The sequence below is a fragment of the Mirounga leonina genome, unplaced genomic scaffold, assembly GCF_011800145.1.
Source record: "Mirounga leonina isolate KUSES-001 unplaced genomic scaffold, KU_Mleo_1.0 Mir_169, whole genome shotgun sequence".
In the NCBI taxonomy this organism is placed as follows: Eukaryota; Metazoa; Chordata; class Mammalia; order Carnivora; family Phocidae; genus Mirounga; species Mirounga leonina.
The window spans coordinates 21,657,986-21,675,555 of NW_023270431.1; the positions used below are offsets into that span (position 1 = coordinate 21,657,986).

Consider the following 17,570-nt stretch of genomic DNA (forward strand, 5'->3'; position numbering starts at 1 on the left):
CTTTACATCATCAATTACTTTCTGGTACCCTCCCACCTTACCTCCTCCAGCCAGGATCTTTTGTGTAACAAAACGCAATTGATTTGAGGATTGTGCCTTTCACACTGTTTTTCTGCATTTATTACATGCTGGGGAATAGAATGAGCTATGCTCCATTATTCATCACAGCTGGATTGTAAATGAGGAAGGCTGGTCCCACCCATTCCTACAGGGAATTGTTAGAGACATTTTAGAAAGAAAAAAAACTGACCCATATTTTTCTTGGTTAAAACATCTCATTTAATAAAGATAAGTTATTCTCCTAAATCAGCTATTTCCTTACGGAATAAATATGTTGCCTTTCTTCCCATTTCAAAATAAAAATGCGATTCACAGACTGATAGATGTCAGAGTATCCATTATTGGAAACATGGAAATGATACAATGAAACCAGCTGCCTAAAAATCATGAAATGGAAGGCAAACTTATAAAACAAGCATATCTAAATCAGGTATCCTTTGAGCCAACATATTTTTAAAGCCTACAAAAAGTAATTGTGAAGTTTCCATCTTTTTGTCAGAAGTACTATTGGGGCACCTGGGTGGCTCAGTCATTAAGCATCTGCCTCCGGCTCAGGTCATGATCCCAGGGTCCTGGGATCGAGCCCCACATCGAGCCCCACATCGAGCCCCACATTGGGCTCCCTGCTCTCCCTCTCTCACTCCCCCTACTTGTGTTCCCTCTCTCGCTGTGTCTCTGTCAAATAAATAAATAAAATCTTTAAAAAAAAAGAAGTACTATTAAGTCAGGTTGTTCAACTACATTATAATTCACTATGTGGTAACAAAGGGGAGAGATAGGGGGAGCCGCCAACCCATAGTAACTAGATACTGGAGAAGAAAAAACAAAGAAGTGGGAATAAAACCAAGTAAAACCTACACTTGTTTTATTAAGTAGTAAATGGGACTTTAGGGCACATAAATGTGAACAAATACTCTTAAAATATTGCCATGGTGAGTGCTGTGAATTGTGCAAGACTGTTGAATCACAGATCAGTACCTCTGAAATAAATAATACATTATATGTTTAAAAAAAAAAAAGAAGAAGATAGCAGGAGGGGAAGAATGAAGGGGGGGAAATCGGAGGGGGAGATGAACCACAAGAGACTATGGACTCTGAGAAACAAACTAAGGGTTCTAGAGGGGAGGGGAGTGGGGGGATGGGTTAGCCTGGTGATGGGTATTAAAGAGGGCACATATTGAATGGAGCACTGGGTGTTATACACAAACAATGAGTCATGGAGCACTACATCAAAAACTAATGATGTAATGTATGGTGATTAACATAACATAATAATAAAAAAAAGAAAAGAAAAAAAAAACATTGCCATGGTAGAAACTGAGTCTTATTTATCAAATAAATTCCCCTTCATCCAGACCCATGAAAACAGTAATGTGTATGTACACTCAGTTATAAAGGCTATATGTACAAGGCTCCAAAGCCCATCTAGATAGAGCTCTGCCAGCAAGCAGACATTCAAATGGTTGCATTCTAGGGTTAATGTATGATAAAAACAAATCTTTGCATTTAACACATACAAGTTTAGGAAAAAAATTTAAAACAGAAAAAAGTTAAACAGAAATCTTTGGAAGTTTTAGAAATAAAATTAAACATTTAGTAGTGGCAAATATCATTAACATTTATAATGTTTTAAAGATAATCATCAATTCCTTTTAAATTAATGAGCCCAGTAGAAAATGTCCCAGCAGTGGCTTGTATCTACACTGAACTTGTAGAAAATCCATTAAGTGAGTAGGAAATGAAAAGAAATACCGAGATATGGGAACCTTCATACAAACACATACCATGCATACTTTGCAAACTACCTGGATATCTTCTAGACTTTCAATAGCTTTACTGTGCCATTTACTCAGAGATTTAGTTCTGGGTGCCTCCATAATGAGTGACATCGGCAATCATCAAGTTAAGAAAAAAAAAACAAGTGAAGCAAATATTTTCTCTTATAGTCAATCTATCCTGGTTAGTTCTATCTGGCAAGAAATCGAAATGTTCAAGATTGTCTTTGGCAAACATGAAGACATCTAACATAAAATAACTATATCAATAATAAGCTATTTTTATATGCAATTTGATATTAAAAGTGAAGATTATTTGGCCCTCTCCTTGCCCCCTCCAAAGCTACCATTCAAAAACATACTAGAGAGAAAGAGGAAAACTTCCATTTTCAACTAAGATTTTATAATATGTGGACATTTCCTACCTATATAATTTTTAAAAATTTTTAATTGCAATGAAAGTCCTGTCATGTTTCATGTAAGCAGGAATGAATTTAGAAACGAGCTACTACATAAAGGAGAAGCAATGTAAACAAGCTAACCTACACTATGTGAGGTAGTTGGTGCTGCTTTCCAAATTAATATACGAGGAACTAGAGAAGATCCAGGACTTGCGTAGGACAACATGAGAGAGCAGACGAAGAGTCAGGGAGCCCATTAGCTCGACTCAGTCCACCCACCAATCAGCAAAGTATATTCTCAGTGCCAGGGCCTTGACCCAGTGCCCACTCCCTCCCTGTCCACATGATTAAATTCATCTGCAGTCTAACGGGAACCCATTAAACATTATACATATGTATTGTCCTTGACAACTAAAAAAAAGGATACTGACATACTTAACAAAAATGTGGTCTTGATTCACATGCTCAGGAAATTCAGAACTCTGGTAGAAAAATGACAAGCCTGACTCTATACTACAGCAAAAAGGTGGTTTTTTCTTCAGCAGTCTAATTGCCAAAAAACCAATATTTTTTATTTAGATGAGTGTCTGACTACAAACTCTATTAAAACTACTTCAAAGGCTTCATTCCACCTAACAATAACAAACATGCTACAAAATATTCACTTACTAAACCTGCCTCCTCCTGTGAGAATCTTGCCTTATCTTCCTCCAGGGAACCCTGAGCCACAGTTACTCAGACACACCTTCAGAGACTCAGAAGCAGACAGCAAATGCAGCCCGAACTCCCAGGCCATTTTTTCCTTGTAGAATACTTTCCAGAACTCATACAGTTTTCAGTTTCTTTAAATACAGCTTTTGGTCTTTGTAGGTATAAAAACTGTCACATCTCTTACTACATTCTGAAATTTAGGCTAGAAAAAAAATTTGGTCCCCAAACTTAATTTTTTAAGTGAAAATTCTTCTTCCAACAGAGTTCATAATCCAGGTTAATTATATGACATAGGTAGGAAGTGATCTCCATCTTCTCTAGGCTTCTGGTCAGTTTCAAAATACAAGTTTTGATTAAAGTTCTTCCCTTCCGTGAAAAAAAAAAAAGAAAGAAAGAAAGAAAAGAATTAATGGAAAAGGCAAGGATGCCCTAACATGCACTTTTGTTGTAATACATCACCAAGCTATGTTCCTAAGATCACCAACACTTTCTATTTTTCTTTGCAGGGAAGTTGTCCTGTGCTTTGCTGAATTAAAAAAACAAACAAGACAAACAAAAACAAGAAAAGAAACTCCACTCTGTCAAGACCATGTCATGCTTTTATGAATTCTAAATCAAGCCTACTAACATTTTCTTGGGCTACTCATAGATGAAAATGCTGAGACTAAGTGAAATTGAAAATGTCATATGGACTGCATACCTAACATTTTTTCAGTGCTGTCTTCCCTCAATGAACATCCTTCTTAGGGTTAAAGTGTCTGTGTGGACTTTCTTTTGTTTCACTGGATCTTCTTATTTAAATCTTCTTTATTACATGGATTTATTTATTTATTTTATTTTTTGTATATTTCAATGGCAGTTACCATAGGAACTGTAGCATGTAGTTAATCTGTGTGTCCCTAATTAGGCTCTCCTGAATCCTTTCTTTGGACGTCTTAGTCTAGGTGAAATGCATTTTTAATTCGGGGAACACATTCAAGCAGGTGGCTCTAAGGGGCTTATAAAGAGTCTTAGGAAACATCAGTCATGTTCTTTCTATTGGATAGCACTGAAATGAAGCCACAGGTCATCTGCTGGCTGGAGATGCAGGGAGGAGTAGGAGACCTGGTCTTCAAAAGGCAGACTCCCAGTATTACTGCTCTAACAGCATTCAGCAAGGTTGACAGCACCTCCCATGGACCAAGTCAGATGTTCAGAGATTTTTAAAGGAGTCTCCACCATGTACTTGGAATTTAAAAAGCATCTTCTTCAGGGGTGCCTGGGTGGCTCAGTCGTTAAGCATCTGCCTTCGGCTCAGGTCATGATCCCAGTGTGCTGGGATCGAGCCCCGCGTCAGGCTCCCTGCTCCGCACGGAGTCTGTTTCTCCCTCTCCCACTTCCCCTGCTTGTGTTCCCTCTCTCACTGTGTCTCTCTCTGTCAAATAAATAAATAAAATCTTAAAAAAAAAAAAGCATCTTCTTCAGTTTCCTTAGGTTCCAATTAATCAGAGAAGAACCATGAGTGAGGGGCTGCCTATCGGAACAAAGGGATTCAGAGCAATGGGGCAGTGGCTCCCATCAGAGCCATGTGTGATCATGACCCTTCATCAATTTCTTCTGCAAGCATGCATGAATTGCTCTGGTTTTTCTCTTCTAAAAGCCAGGTGAAGATATCTGGTGTCAGTGGAACCCATCCATGATGAAGTACCTTTATGAGCGCAGCAGGACCAAATATCAAAGCCAAATTATATCTCACCCAATATACTCAATTAATGTCCATAATGATCTCTTTACAAGATAGTTTATTTTTGTAACCTAAGTCTGGTTATGGATTCTGGGGAACAAAGAAAAATAGTTACAGACACTTGCCCAAAATGCATGCTGAGAAAAGCAAATGGAAAGAGAGTGAAATGTAAGATGAACTTGATAAAGGCAAGAGATATACCTTAATGAGATTTGTGTAATTCAAAGCATACTGACAAGTGTCTACAAAGATGGAAATGGAAGGATACATCAAAATATGTGAGGATTTATGGCTCAAGTGCTTTTCATAGGAACTGTCTATGAAAAAGATTGTATAGCATTAATCACAGGTGGTATCTGTGGTAAAAGAGAGAAAATATGGCACAGTCCAGGAATCTCTAGGCCAGAACAGATAGTGTCTTAGTTTTAAATCTTCTTTGCCATTTGTTATCATTGTGGTCTTAAGTGCCTTCGTCTCTCCAAGGTTTCCTCTCCTCATTTATAAAATATACAGGGGCGCCTGGGTGGCTTAGTCGGTTAAGCATCTGCCTTCAGCTCAGGTCATGATCCCGGGGTCCTGGGATTGAGCCCCATATTGGGTTCCCTGCTGAGCGGGGAGTCTGCTTCTCCGTCTGCTCCTCCCCCATCTCATGTGCGCTCTCTCCCTCCCTCCCTGCCTCCCCCTCTCTCTCAAATAAACCAATAAAATCTTTTTTAAAATTTAAATACAAAACATTCAACTTAAAAAGCCATTATGAAGAATAAATGAAGTAATCTGTGTGGAAGCATATGAACTGTAAAGAACTCAACAAACATTGGTTATCACCAGAACCCATGTCATGTGGACGGGAATTATGTACTCACGCTAGTGCCTCTACTCTAAGGCACCCTGTTAGGAACCTGAGGAGGAGGCTGTAGCAGAAGCTTACATTTGATGTTCTCTCACAAAAGCTACAAATTCAGGATCACTGGCATACAGTTCCAATATTCTCATTCTTTCTTGAATTTCCTTAGAAAGGAAAAAGAGACCATACGTTGTATTAGAAAAACCTCTGGGCTATTCAGGGGAGAGCTATAGGAAAGAATGGCCTTTTCAGAGAAATGGGAGGTTTGGATATTGCAGGAATCACTCTGAAAAACCCAGACATATATTCCTAAGGAAGGGAGGGAGGAGAGAGAAAGCATTTGCTAATAATGGAAAAAGAAACCACTAGGTGGAAAATGAGGTACAGCTCAGAATTATGTACCTTCTGCGTACCACATTGCCTGGGAGATATCATGAGGAAAAAAAACTGATAATGAAATATTTTTCATCCTTTCTTGAAGCCCATGTACATGCACGTGCATGCATGTGTGCATGCACACGCACACGCATGCACACACACGAGTGCGCACACACATGCACGCGTGCACACGCATACACACACACACACCCTAGCAGCAGCAGAGCAGCAACAAAAAAAGCAAAGTCTCCTACCTCACTGGAAAGCTCACTGTTCTCATACATTTGCCTGATTTCTTCCCTGCTCAGACCACCAATCATCTCTCCACCTGCAGAACTGGAGAAGGGGTGCTGAGGATAGGGTTTCTCATGCTGCTTGGGTCCGGCCACATGGCTTTCATACATAGGATTGTATTTAATAGCATTTTCAATGGATGAAAGGCTGTCGGGCTGCCTGCTGGAGTCACAAAAAAAAAAAAAAAGTATGATTGGTTCAGGTTCTTCAGATGCTCAACTACTTAGAAGACTGTTTATCTGCAGCAAGATTTCTGTTGGGCAAGAAAAAGAGGTGGACTGGATACAAATGTGAGAAGGTGACTGTGAAAAATCCAGATCAGGTGTTATCATGATCATCTCCCCAACTACATGGCAAGTACACTATGGAATTACTGTTTCATGTCTCATTCATCTTTATTTGCCCCACAATGATTATCAATAAATGTTGGTGGGGAAATATGTCTGTCAATAGATAGTATTTCATTAAATGAATATGGCTCTATCATTCCCAGAGTATGCAAATCAAAATCAGTAAGTAACCGTGTAACCGCACAGAGAATCTGATAGAAAATATATAGGGAGACCTTGGTGAAATTCAATTCAGATCTACAAATATTTACTGAGCATTGATTACATGCCTAGGATTATCCTCGATGCTGATGACACAAAGAGTTTGTTGGAACCCTGAATGAGATTACACTCTAATGCAAAGTCAGAGTCAATAAAAAGTGTAAGAACAATGATGAAAGTATGTCCTGGGTGCTCTAGGACCTAGGAGAGGTGACTCCTTAGCCACGCCAGAGGGTGAGGGCAGGTAACCTGAACCCGAAGCATAGCTCTTATAGACTCTAGAAGCACAGAAGCAGAGTACAAACAGGGATCACAAACCATAATAACTAAAAAGTCTTTGAATCCCTAGCCTACTAAGTTGAGCAGGTTTTATTTCCCCCATTAATGAAGCTACTAAACAGAGAACCAGATTTCAGTTCTTGTGAGATTCTTACCCAGATTTAAAATCTGGCTAATTACAGGGCACCTGGATGGCTCAGTCATTTGAGTCTCTGACCCTTGGTTTCAGCTCAGGCCATGATCTCATGGGTGGTGAGATGGAGCCCCATAGCGGTCTCTGTGCTCAGCGGGGAGTCTGTTTAAGGATTCTCTCCCTCTTCTCCTCTACCCAGTCACACACGCGTGCACTCACGCTCTCTCTCAAATAAATAAATAAATCTTTTTAAAAAATAAATAAATAAATAAATAAATTGAAATCTGGCTAATTACCACTGGAATGAGCCAAAAGGGACAAATTAACAGATCTGGTCCTTACACAAGGGCCTCACCTCATGTCCATCACACTTCTAACCATTCCCCATCACAAAACAAGCATTTTGGCCACATTCAACGATGCCATTCCTTCAGTGTGCCCATTGAGATTCATGGATGCCTCCCTGACTTTGCTCATGCTCATTCAATTAGCCACCCCCAGAGCAAACATATACTCTTGTGTCCAGCTAAATATTATAACCATCATTAAAACTTCTAAGACTCTTGGGGCGCCTGGGTGGCTCAGACGGTTGGGTGTCTGCCTTCGGCTCAGGTCATGATCCCGGAGTCCTGGGATGGAGTCCCGCATCGGGCTCCCTGCTCCTTGGGAGCCTGCTTCTCCCTCTGCTTCTCTCTCTCTCTCTCTCTCTCTCTGTCTCTCATGAATAAATAAATAAAATCTTTAAAAAAAAAAAAAACTTCTAAGACTCTCTTCCCAAGCAAAACAAATTTACCACTCATCTTATTCAGACTGCTGCTTATGTTTGTTTCCAATCTGACATCCTTTAAGGACAGGGACCATGTTTTTATTCAACTTTATAGCTCTCCTCCACCCAGATCCTTATCCAATATTTTGTATATAATAAGTACAAAATAAATGAGTAAAAGGAACATTTTATTCCATTAGAGAGCAATTTTTCTTATTTACCTGATGGGCCTCTCTGTTTCTCTCCTAACATAATGAGCCTGAAGAGTCCTGACAAGGAAGAAGACAAGAGCCGAAGAGATGAGGACAAGTCCAACCACGGAGACAATGGTGATGCCTATGACCAAGGGCTCAGACACAAACTCCTCACAGTGTTCACCTCGGTACCACCAGTTCTCACCCACCCGGCATCTGTAATGAGAAGTGACAAAGTCTAAAAACAGAATCACTGTGTTGAAAACAACAGTGGCAGAACATTCAGCGGGACTGGGGAAAGGTAGCATAATACATGCTGACCAAGTGAAGCTTCAGTAAAGAAGTGAACATAGAGGGGCGCCTGGGTGGCTCAGTTAAGTGTCTGCCTTCAGCTCAGATCATGATCCCAGGGTCCTGGGATCAAGTCCCGCATCAGGCTCTCTGCTCAGCGGGGAACCTGCTTCTCCCTCTCCCTCTGCCTACTTGTGATCTCTCTCTCTGTCAAATAAATAAAATCTTTAAAAAAAGAATTAAAAATTTAAAAAAAAAGAAGTGAACCTAACAGGTTCAATGATCACACAATTTAAGGTTGTGATTAGTGCCTGGTACAGACCCAGTAGGTCCTCCCTGACTATTTGTAAATGACTACATAAAAGACTGACTAGACTTAAAGTGTTCTATTTAACTTCCTTATTTATAATTAACAAAAAAACAGACCTAGGAAGGAAATTGACTGAGATCACACAATTAGTCAGCAACAGATCTGGGTCTAGAACCCAGGTCTCCAGACTCCTAGTGTCCTTTCACCACACTGCATAGATGTTCCCTACCCCCCAGGCTCCAGACTTGTGTAAAAGTGTCTTCAATTCCAACAGCAGCAAGGAAATGACTGCTTTTCAAAATAATATTAATTTCTCTGAAAATCAAAAGACTATTTTTCTTCTGAGTTTTCTAGCTAAACTTTATACTTTTTCATACAGAAGAGTCTGGATCATTCCCCCCTATATCCTCTGTGTCTGGCATCTATAACATTTGCCCATCTTGACATTCATAAACCATCCTCTTATTCATTTTTCTCTGCTTAGTGTCAGCATTCTCTCCTTTTACACCCACGTGACTAGTTATTGTGTGGTTCAGAAGTTGATCTGTTTTGTTCAAGGAAAATGAGCAGGCGAAAATGGTTAGGCTACCTGAATCCGCTCATCTGTCTAATGGAGTTTCTTTGGTTCTGCCTTGTTAAAAAATGGATCTTAGGTACTTAAAATATATTTGTCACAATTTCAAAGACTTTAAATACTTGCTTTTCTTTATTTTCGAACACTCAGTAGGACCAAGGGAAAGCCACAGGCATTAAGAACATATCCAAGTAGACAACAAAGTTTCAGTGTGAAGTATTACTCTTAGCCTAAACCTAATTTGAGCACCAACTGCCTTATCATCACCACTAAGAACCAACACAAAGATCTCCACCTACTCTAATTAAGACACATTTAAATAATGTTTTTCTTACAGCATCTTGAAAGTATAAAATAAAATAACCAATTGAACTGGATATAATTCAGCTCTATTAATTGACCCAGTCTTCACATGAGAACTAGATGGCATCCATCTATTGCCTAGATATAACTTCTATAATAAATTTTTCTGTGATTATCCTAAAGTCATAGGTGTAGACCCATCTTCTTCCGAGGAAGTATTTATAACATTGGGAAACCAAAATCTCTAACTACAACATACCTACAAATGGCCCCATGTCCAGGCATAATGTCACACTTTCCATCATTCAAGCAGAAGTCAGGCTGTAGGTCACAGAGACTCTGACAGGGTAGTTCTTCCACACTCAAGTACCCAGGGTAGCATCTGCACTCTGCTTCTCCACTCCAAGGGTTGACTAAACACTCAGAAAATTCATTGCATGCCTGAAACTTGCAAGGGTTGGCTTGATCACCTAAAATATAAAAACAAAACAAAACAAAACAAAAACCTAGAGAATCATACAAGAAAAGGCAAAACATAGGAATTGGGGTGCATGAAGCCCCTCCAGAAACACTTCCCCCACCTTCAAAGTACCAAGGGACAGCCCCCTTCCTGAACCATAAAATACACCATCACCACTTGGATTGAAGAGCTTTTGTCAAATCTCTCTGAAACTCAGAACCAAAGCATAAAACCCAATGACCTGGGTAAGCTTTTTCATTTAGGGAGCATTTAGACACTTTAAAACCCATGCCATATAATCGTCAATCTAAATTCAACACAGTTTTCATGTACTATTCATTTGTACCAACCCTAACCTACTATAGGCTACCTCTGTTCTATACATGAAGGTAAATGCCTTATCCCACAGTGAGAACAAATAGGAGACAGAGCCCAGAGAACTGATAGGAGCCTCAGGAGTGGGTATAACCCAATCAGAGCAGCTAAGAACATGTGAGATTTGTGGAAGGCAATGTTAGAAAAATAAATCAGCCCTGTACCTCCTCAGGCTATTCCTAATAATATTTTGACTTCAGTAACTTTATTTTTCTTTGTTTAGGTAAGAAAAAAATAAAAATTTTAAATAATTAGGATAATAACCAGTCAAAAATGATATAAGACATTGACCATGATGGGTCTTTCATCCCACTTGGTTCCACTATATGTTGTTCACTGGCGAATGGCAATCTGTGAATGGCAAATGATGACATAGATATGAAAGACAGATGAAATAGGTGGAAATAATCCACAGACTCATCTAGATGAAAAAGCATGATGTTCAGCCAAAAGGCTAAGGGGAGTTAAAAAAAAAAAAAATAGTCTCTTTCCAGAGAATCTAATATGGTTTTGAGAATCACTGATTTCCTTGCTACTCTGGAGATTAAAGATACTTTGCACAAAGGCTTTAAGGCAAGAAAAGTTTCTTGAATCTGAGGAAGTAAAAACAAGCTAATCTGACTAGAATATGATGAGCAAAGAAGTTAGTTTCATTGGATGACACTGGGGGGGAAATAGGGACCAGACCTTGTGACTGTTGAACCAGGAAGCCAACTGAAGTATTTCAAGCAGGAAAGTGAAATAATCTGATGTTTTAGGCAGAGCACCCTGGCTGCTGTCTGGGAGAGGGGTAAGGGAGAGGTAGTAGGGAAACTGGTTCAAATGAGGGGTGATGAATGCTTGGCCTAGACTAGCAGCAGTGGAGAAAGAGAAGTACACAGATTTGAGATATATTTAGAATATTCAGAATCAACATAAGTTTGGGGGTAATGGAAACAGGTATCAGAATGGACTTCCCAGGTTTCTGACTTAAGTAGCTGAGTGGACATGGCTTTAATTTCTCAAGATGGTGAAGCTAACAGAAGGATTAGATTTAGTTAAAAGAGGGGGAGATATGGAAAACAAGAGCTCATTCTTAGATATCTTAAGTTTGATATACATAGGATACATCCAAATTGAGATAATCAAATACATAGTTAGATTTTGATTCTGGAGCTCAGAAGATCTGCATATAAAAAATGTGGAGAATTACTGACATTTACATAAGACTTACAATAATGGAAATGGGTAAAACAGATTCGGAAAATAATATAGAAGGAAAGAGAGTCCAAAATCATTTGGACTTGGCAACTTAAGAGATGCAGCCAGAGCAGATCCAATGGATAAGTAAAAGAGAGAGCTAGAGCTAGACGGAATAGGTAGAAAAGGGAATGGGAGGTGCAAGATAATGCGTGTGAACAACCCTTTTAAAAAGAGAATGATATTGGTGTCCTATGAAGAGATCATTTAATAATTAGCAAGATGTGGAGATTTTGCCTGACATAGTACCCTTTTTCCTTCAAGTAATTAATTCACCTTGACTCAGTATAGAAGAAAATACACAAGAATATTCACTGGATTCCACTAAGAAACCATCATAGTATTCAATACCATTACCTGATTCCACATCAAGGGAGTATTTATCAATAGCCAAGTTCATGGTCTGGTAGGCAGTGGTGCAAAAGTCTTCCAGAATCATGTATACAGCATTGTTGACATTAGGAGGGACAGACTTCACGAACTTCATTCGGCTGTTTACCACAATACTGCCATTTCTAAAGTTCAGGATTTCTAAATTCTGGAATCCTGTGAGATTTGACTGGAGATAGGGAACCAGCTACAATAATGAAAAGTAGTCAGTTTATTTACAAGGTTTTGCATTTTGTTCAAAATATACCAACCCCCACCCAAAAAAACCAAGGATGAGCCCCTCCCCCATTTTTCCAAACTGTATTCTATTTACATTATTTAAACTGTTCATCAATAAAAGTATAAATTTTGAATTATTTGAGAGTCAAGAGATTTTCATGGTAATATTTAGGAACCCATGGAACTCAGACAGTTTTAGATAGCCAGGGAGTTTATTCTCTCTGTTTCACTAAAGAATCACAACAGTGAAGGTAGCATAAGTACCTACCAAAACACTGGTCTCACAGTAACATGTGAAAAGAAATTTTAAACTTGTTTCAGTCCCATAACTGATGGAATACAATCTTCAGTATCTAAGTTAGTACATCACCCTCATGCCATATTTGTGTTTTCCATTTCTTGTATCTATCTGTCTTATTGTTTTCCTACCAAAGCTAGGCCATGACACTATCTGTAAATGAAATGTCCACAACAGACCACATTTTCATTGGCTCAGATCTTACGTGTTTAGGGGAAAGAGGGTTAGTTCATACATGATTATTCACTAATGCCCATGTTTCACTTCTAGTGCTTACCAGTTCCAAAAATCTTTGCTCCAGTGCTTTATATTCCAAAGAGTTTTTATTAAACAGATCTTCTGAAAACAGCATGTTTGTCACTCGGAGGCTGAAGAAAACCAACAAAGCTCCTGCAGTCTGGGTATGACTCAAGTCACCTCCTTCCGTGGGCTGCACCACAATAGCCCTCTCTGTGGAGTGAACATTTGTAGACATTTCCACATAACTACCAACCTTGCCATTTTCCTCCGGGATTAGCTCAGGCTGATTGAAATCTGTGCCTATCCAGTCCAGTTCTAATGAAATATCCTGAACACCCATAATTACTTCATCCTCTAGCAGGGTGGAGCTTGTGGTTGGAGACAATTTGGTAGACTGTGTCATGGAAGATTTCAACCAGAGCTTGTCAGTACTCTGTGGTGTACTTGCCAGTGTGTCTCTAGACAATTTCCCTAGGGAAGAAGTTCCTGCCCAAAATACCTCTGATTCTGGCAATATGGTCCCCAAATGTTGCATATCTGGCTTCATTACTGAAACCTCGTTGTCAAACCATTCGTGGTTGGATGACTCTGTAGTTTGTTCCATATCCTCCTTTAGAAATGGTAGCTCTGGTTTATCAGTAGAAGCAGAGATTGCTATAGATGTCAGTAGAAGAGGTGCATTGGTAACTGAGTAATAATCTATGTCAGGTACCTCTGATATTTCCTTGGAAAGAATTAGAGATGCAGATTGAGTTGTGGTCTCTGCAAAGATGGGCATAGTAGGTCCACCAATGAGCTCTTCCTCTAGAAACTTTGTGGATCTATCAAAATGCCCATACTTTAAATAGTCAATACTTTGCCCTGTAGAATCTATTTTGTCATCTATAACTAATTTCTCATCTATACCCTCAGTTGGCGAAAGCGACTCCTGATCTTCAAGCCATGACTTAGACAGTGGTTCAGAACTCTTCTCTAATGAAGTCTCACTCCATGGCCAAGTAATCTGATCTACCTTTTGCCCAGACCCTGAACCTAAACCACTCTCATATATAAACTCTTTTTCTATGGATGTGTCTGGCATCAAAGTGTTCACTTCTAATTGGTCTTTGACTTTGGAGGCCAAAGAGTCCAAGCCAGAAGGTATAGTTACTTCTTTAGCAAGAAGATCTACAGTGACAGATGAGGTCAGATATGGTGAGGATGTCAAAGACACTCCAGAGTCTTCCACAGATGGTATTGTTTCCTTTGGCACCGGGTGAGTGAATGGACTTGAAGGCAATTGATGAACAGAAAGAAAATCTTCTGACCCTTCAACTTTGATTAATCCTAAAAATAAAGTTTTCCATTAATTAATCTACAGAGTTGTCAAAATGTATTCCTAGTCCTCCTAATAAAGCCAGCTACTTATGTTTTTTCTCATTAAGTTAGGAGATACAGTTGCTGATTTTTACTCTGCTAAATTAGCAAGCAAGAACTCATTATGTTTTTGTGATATGGTACAACCACTCATGAATATACCCCTCTTCCCTGAGGATAATAAGATCTCAGCTATTGAACGAATTCATCTTCAAACAGTTGATTTTTTTATTCCATGGAAATAAAGAACTGTTGGTAACCATACTGACAACAAAGACTGAATCTAGTGGAAACTAAGGGAGGAAATTTTGTCTTTTAATTCCCATTTCCTAATTATGTTTATTGCCCATCATCCTCCAAATTCACCCAATGTTTAAAATCTTGGACTCATTATTTATATCTTTGTTCAACTTCCTCTTTCATTATATACTCCATTCATAAGTCACATTGACTTTTCCTTTCTTCCACAACATCTAAATCATCTACTTGATTTTCATTTCTTAATCTCTGCTGTAGTTACCCTAGTTCAGTTCTCCCTTTCTCAAGCCTAACGCAAGCTAAAATCTCTATACTTGGCCCCCACAATCAATCCTATTAAAAGCTACTATAATAATCTTCTTTGATGTTGTTTATCACTATAATATTCAAGTAAATAAAGTAGTTCTTCAATAGTAATTTAATTATGTATTCTTTAATAGGATGTTCAAAATATCTATTAATTGATCCCCATCCCAGCCCACCAAGTTCATTTCTTATTATTTACCTATTTGGAATCTCCATTCCAACCAATTAAATCTGACCATTCCCTCTCTCACATGGCTTTCTCAAGACATTTCCTCCTAATAGATGCTACCATGCTTTTCTATTAACCCTAGTCTCTTTCTCTCTTCAAAACCCTGTCATCTGACACAATAAAGTAAAAAAGTATGAAAAGTAATTAGAATCCCTTACCATCTTCTAGTATGTGAGATCCAGAAGTCTTTTCCTTAGAAACCACAGGCAGGCCAGTCTGAAGCACTGCTGGGGTGACAGAATGAAGAGTCAAGCTGCTAACGTCTAAAACCTCTGGGGAAGAACTGAGGCCCACCTTTGAGGGAAAGGCTAATTTGACTGTAGACACTAAATCACCCAGAGGGCTTTCTGACCAGAGTTCCCTGCCAGTGGTTGAGGGAGGACCAGAGCTGAAATCAAGTGGTGAAATACTGCTGGTGGTAGATTCATCTGCTGAGGGCCATTCAGCTTGAACGGTATTATCCTGGGGGGAAAAAAAGGCTAAATCATATCATACATAAAAGAAACACATAAAAAATGATTTCAAATATCACCTATGTATACACATTCCTGGATTTTCTAGGGACACAGAGACAATGTAATATTGGTGGGGAGGAGGGTGGGAACATGGGCTCTAGAATCAAACAGAGCTCTCATCAAATCCCTATTCAACCCATATACTAGATTAAAAATCTAGAGAAAAGTCATGTACCTCTTGAATCACATCTGTAAATTGGGGAGAGATGAGATAATATATTCAAAAGATTCTTTGTGGGGAAAAAACTTACCTTGTTTTAGACAGTCCCTTATTCTGTCTTATTAGCTTAAATACTCTAAATACATAATTACTAATATCTATAATTTGATGTCAAAGACCTAAGCACATTGCCCCAGCAGGAAAGAACAATTAGCAATTTTATTAATCATTCTGAAAGGTATTTAAGTACTTAAGGTTTTTCCTTTTGGTAAGAAATGTCACCACATCAAAATGTGGTCTGGCTACCTCAAAGGAATAGCAACATCTATGAAATGGCATCACACTTACAAAGTACAATTTTCTCTTTCTAGTGACTTTTTACTAATATAGTAATATAGTACTAATCCTACCTTAAAATTTAACTTCAGGAATAGAAAAGTAGAAACACAATCCTTGAACATGCTAATTATTTAATCATATGAAGACAAGTCTACACAAAAAAGTTTAGTGGTGATCCTAATAGGTAAAATGGCCATGGAATTTGGTGAGAGTTTATATACTTCAATCTATGTTGAGTTATAAGTAACAAAAAATAAAAAGTGCCATATGTAAAGAAGAAATTCATAAAATATTTCCTGGGTGAAAACTGAAAAAGGAAAATAGAAAAGAACAATCATTCTTTACCTTAATAGCATTAAAACCACATGGAAGCTTTTTAAAAACACCAATGTCTAAGCCTTACACCCCAGAGATCCTAACTTAATTGCTTGTGGGTAGGACCCAGACATGGTACTTTTAAAATACCCCCATAGAGGATATAGGTTGATCGTGTTCTGCCTATAGTATTTCAGGCTGGGTTTCTAAAATACTCCTTCAGCTGTTGAATTGTTTTCTTTTCTGTTAGGTAGACCCTTTAAGAAATCTCCCGGTGTTGGGTCTAAGATGTCGACATAGGAAGATACTGAACACACCTCCTCCTACTGACACAACAAATCTACAGCTACATATGGAATAATTTCCTCTGAAAAAAATCTTAAAAACTAGATGAACAGCATCTCCACAACAAAAAATAAAAGAGCCACACTGATTTTGGTAGGAGAGGCAGAGATATGCTCTCACCAAAAACCCCACCCAAAGAGTTGCAATCCACAATCAGAATGAAATCTCAAAAACATGGAACTCTTCCCTGAGGAGCAAGGAGTTTGTGCCCCACATTAGGCACCCCAACCCTTGGGTCTGGCACCTGAGAGACCAGCCCCTAAAACATAAAACCATCAGGGATTATGTCCAGAACTGTAGGGAATGGAGAACCTGCCCTTAAAGGACTCACTTACAGACTCTTGCCCTAGGACCCAGTGCAAAAGCAGCAATATGTTTGTTCGTTTGTTTCGGAGAGAGTTTTTGATCTTTTTTTTAATTGAAGTATAGTTAACAAACAATATTATGTTAGTTTTAGGTGTAAAACATAGTGATTCTACAACTCTATACATTATGCTTTGTTCACAAGTGTAGCTACCATATGTCACCATACAATGCTATTAAAATATCATTAACTATATTCCCTATACTGTACCTTTCATCCTTATGACTTATTCATTCCATAGCTGGAAGCCTTCCTTCTCTCTGATAACCACCCATAGCCCTACCATCCTCCCCTCTGATAGCTACCAGTTTGTTCTCTGTATTTATGGGTCTGTTTCTGTTTTTTTGTTGTTGTTGTTTATTTATTCATTTGCACGTGTGTGTATGTGTCCATTTAGATTCCACATAAAGTGAAATCACATGGTATTTGTCTTTCTCTGTCTGACTTACTTCACTTAGCATAATACCCTTTAGGTCCAACCATGTTGTTGCAAATGGCAAGATCTCACTCTTTTTATGGCTGAATAATATTCCACAGCATATATATACACCACATCTTTTTATTCATCTTTTGAT

The 17,570-nt window shown here is 38.7% G+C and overlaps 1 protein-coding gene across 4 annotated transcripts in view; it reads right to left on the reverse strand.

Moving 5' to 3' along the window:
- The window catches only part of IMPG2 (interphotoreceptor matrix proteoglycan 2), a 233,472-nt gene that overhangs the window by 151,831 nt on the left and 64,071 nt on the right, over nucleotides 1–17,570 (reverse strand). For 2 of the 4 annotated variants that reach the window (XM_035015279.1, XM_035015278.1), the window contains exons 11-17: nucleotides 15,116–15,419; nucleotides 12,846–14,134; nucleotides 12,019–12,238; nucleotides 9,847–10,057; nucleotides 8,137–8,325; nucleotides 6,147–6,348; nucleotides 5,599–5,678 (exon numbers count right to left, since the gene is read on the reverse strand). In XM_035015279.1, the coding sequence (XP_034871170.1) occupies nucleotides 5,599–5,678; nucleotides 6,147–6,348; nucleotides 8,137–8,325; nucleotides 9,847–10,057; nucleotides 12,019–12,238; nucleotides 12,846–14,134; nucleotides 15,116–15,419 (2,495 nt within the window). Of the gene's footprint in view, nucleotides 1–1,354; nucleotides 3,314–5,598; nucleotides 5,679–5,930; nucleotides 6,349–8,136; nucleotides 8,326–9,846; nucleotides 10,058–12,018; nucleotides 12,239–12,845; nucleotides 14,135–15,115; nucleotides 15,420–17,570 lie in introns of those variants that run through there. The other 2 variants (XM_035015280.1, XM_035015277.1) reach the window with 2 other exon arrangements.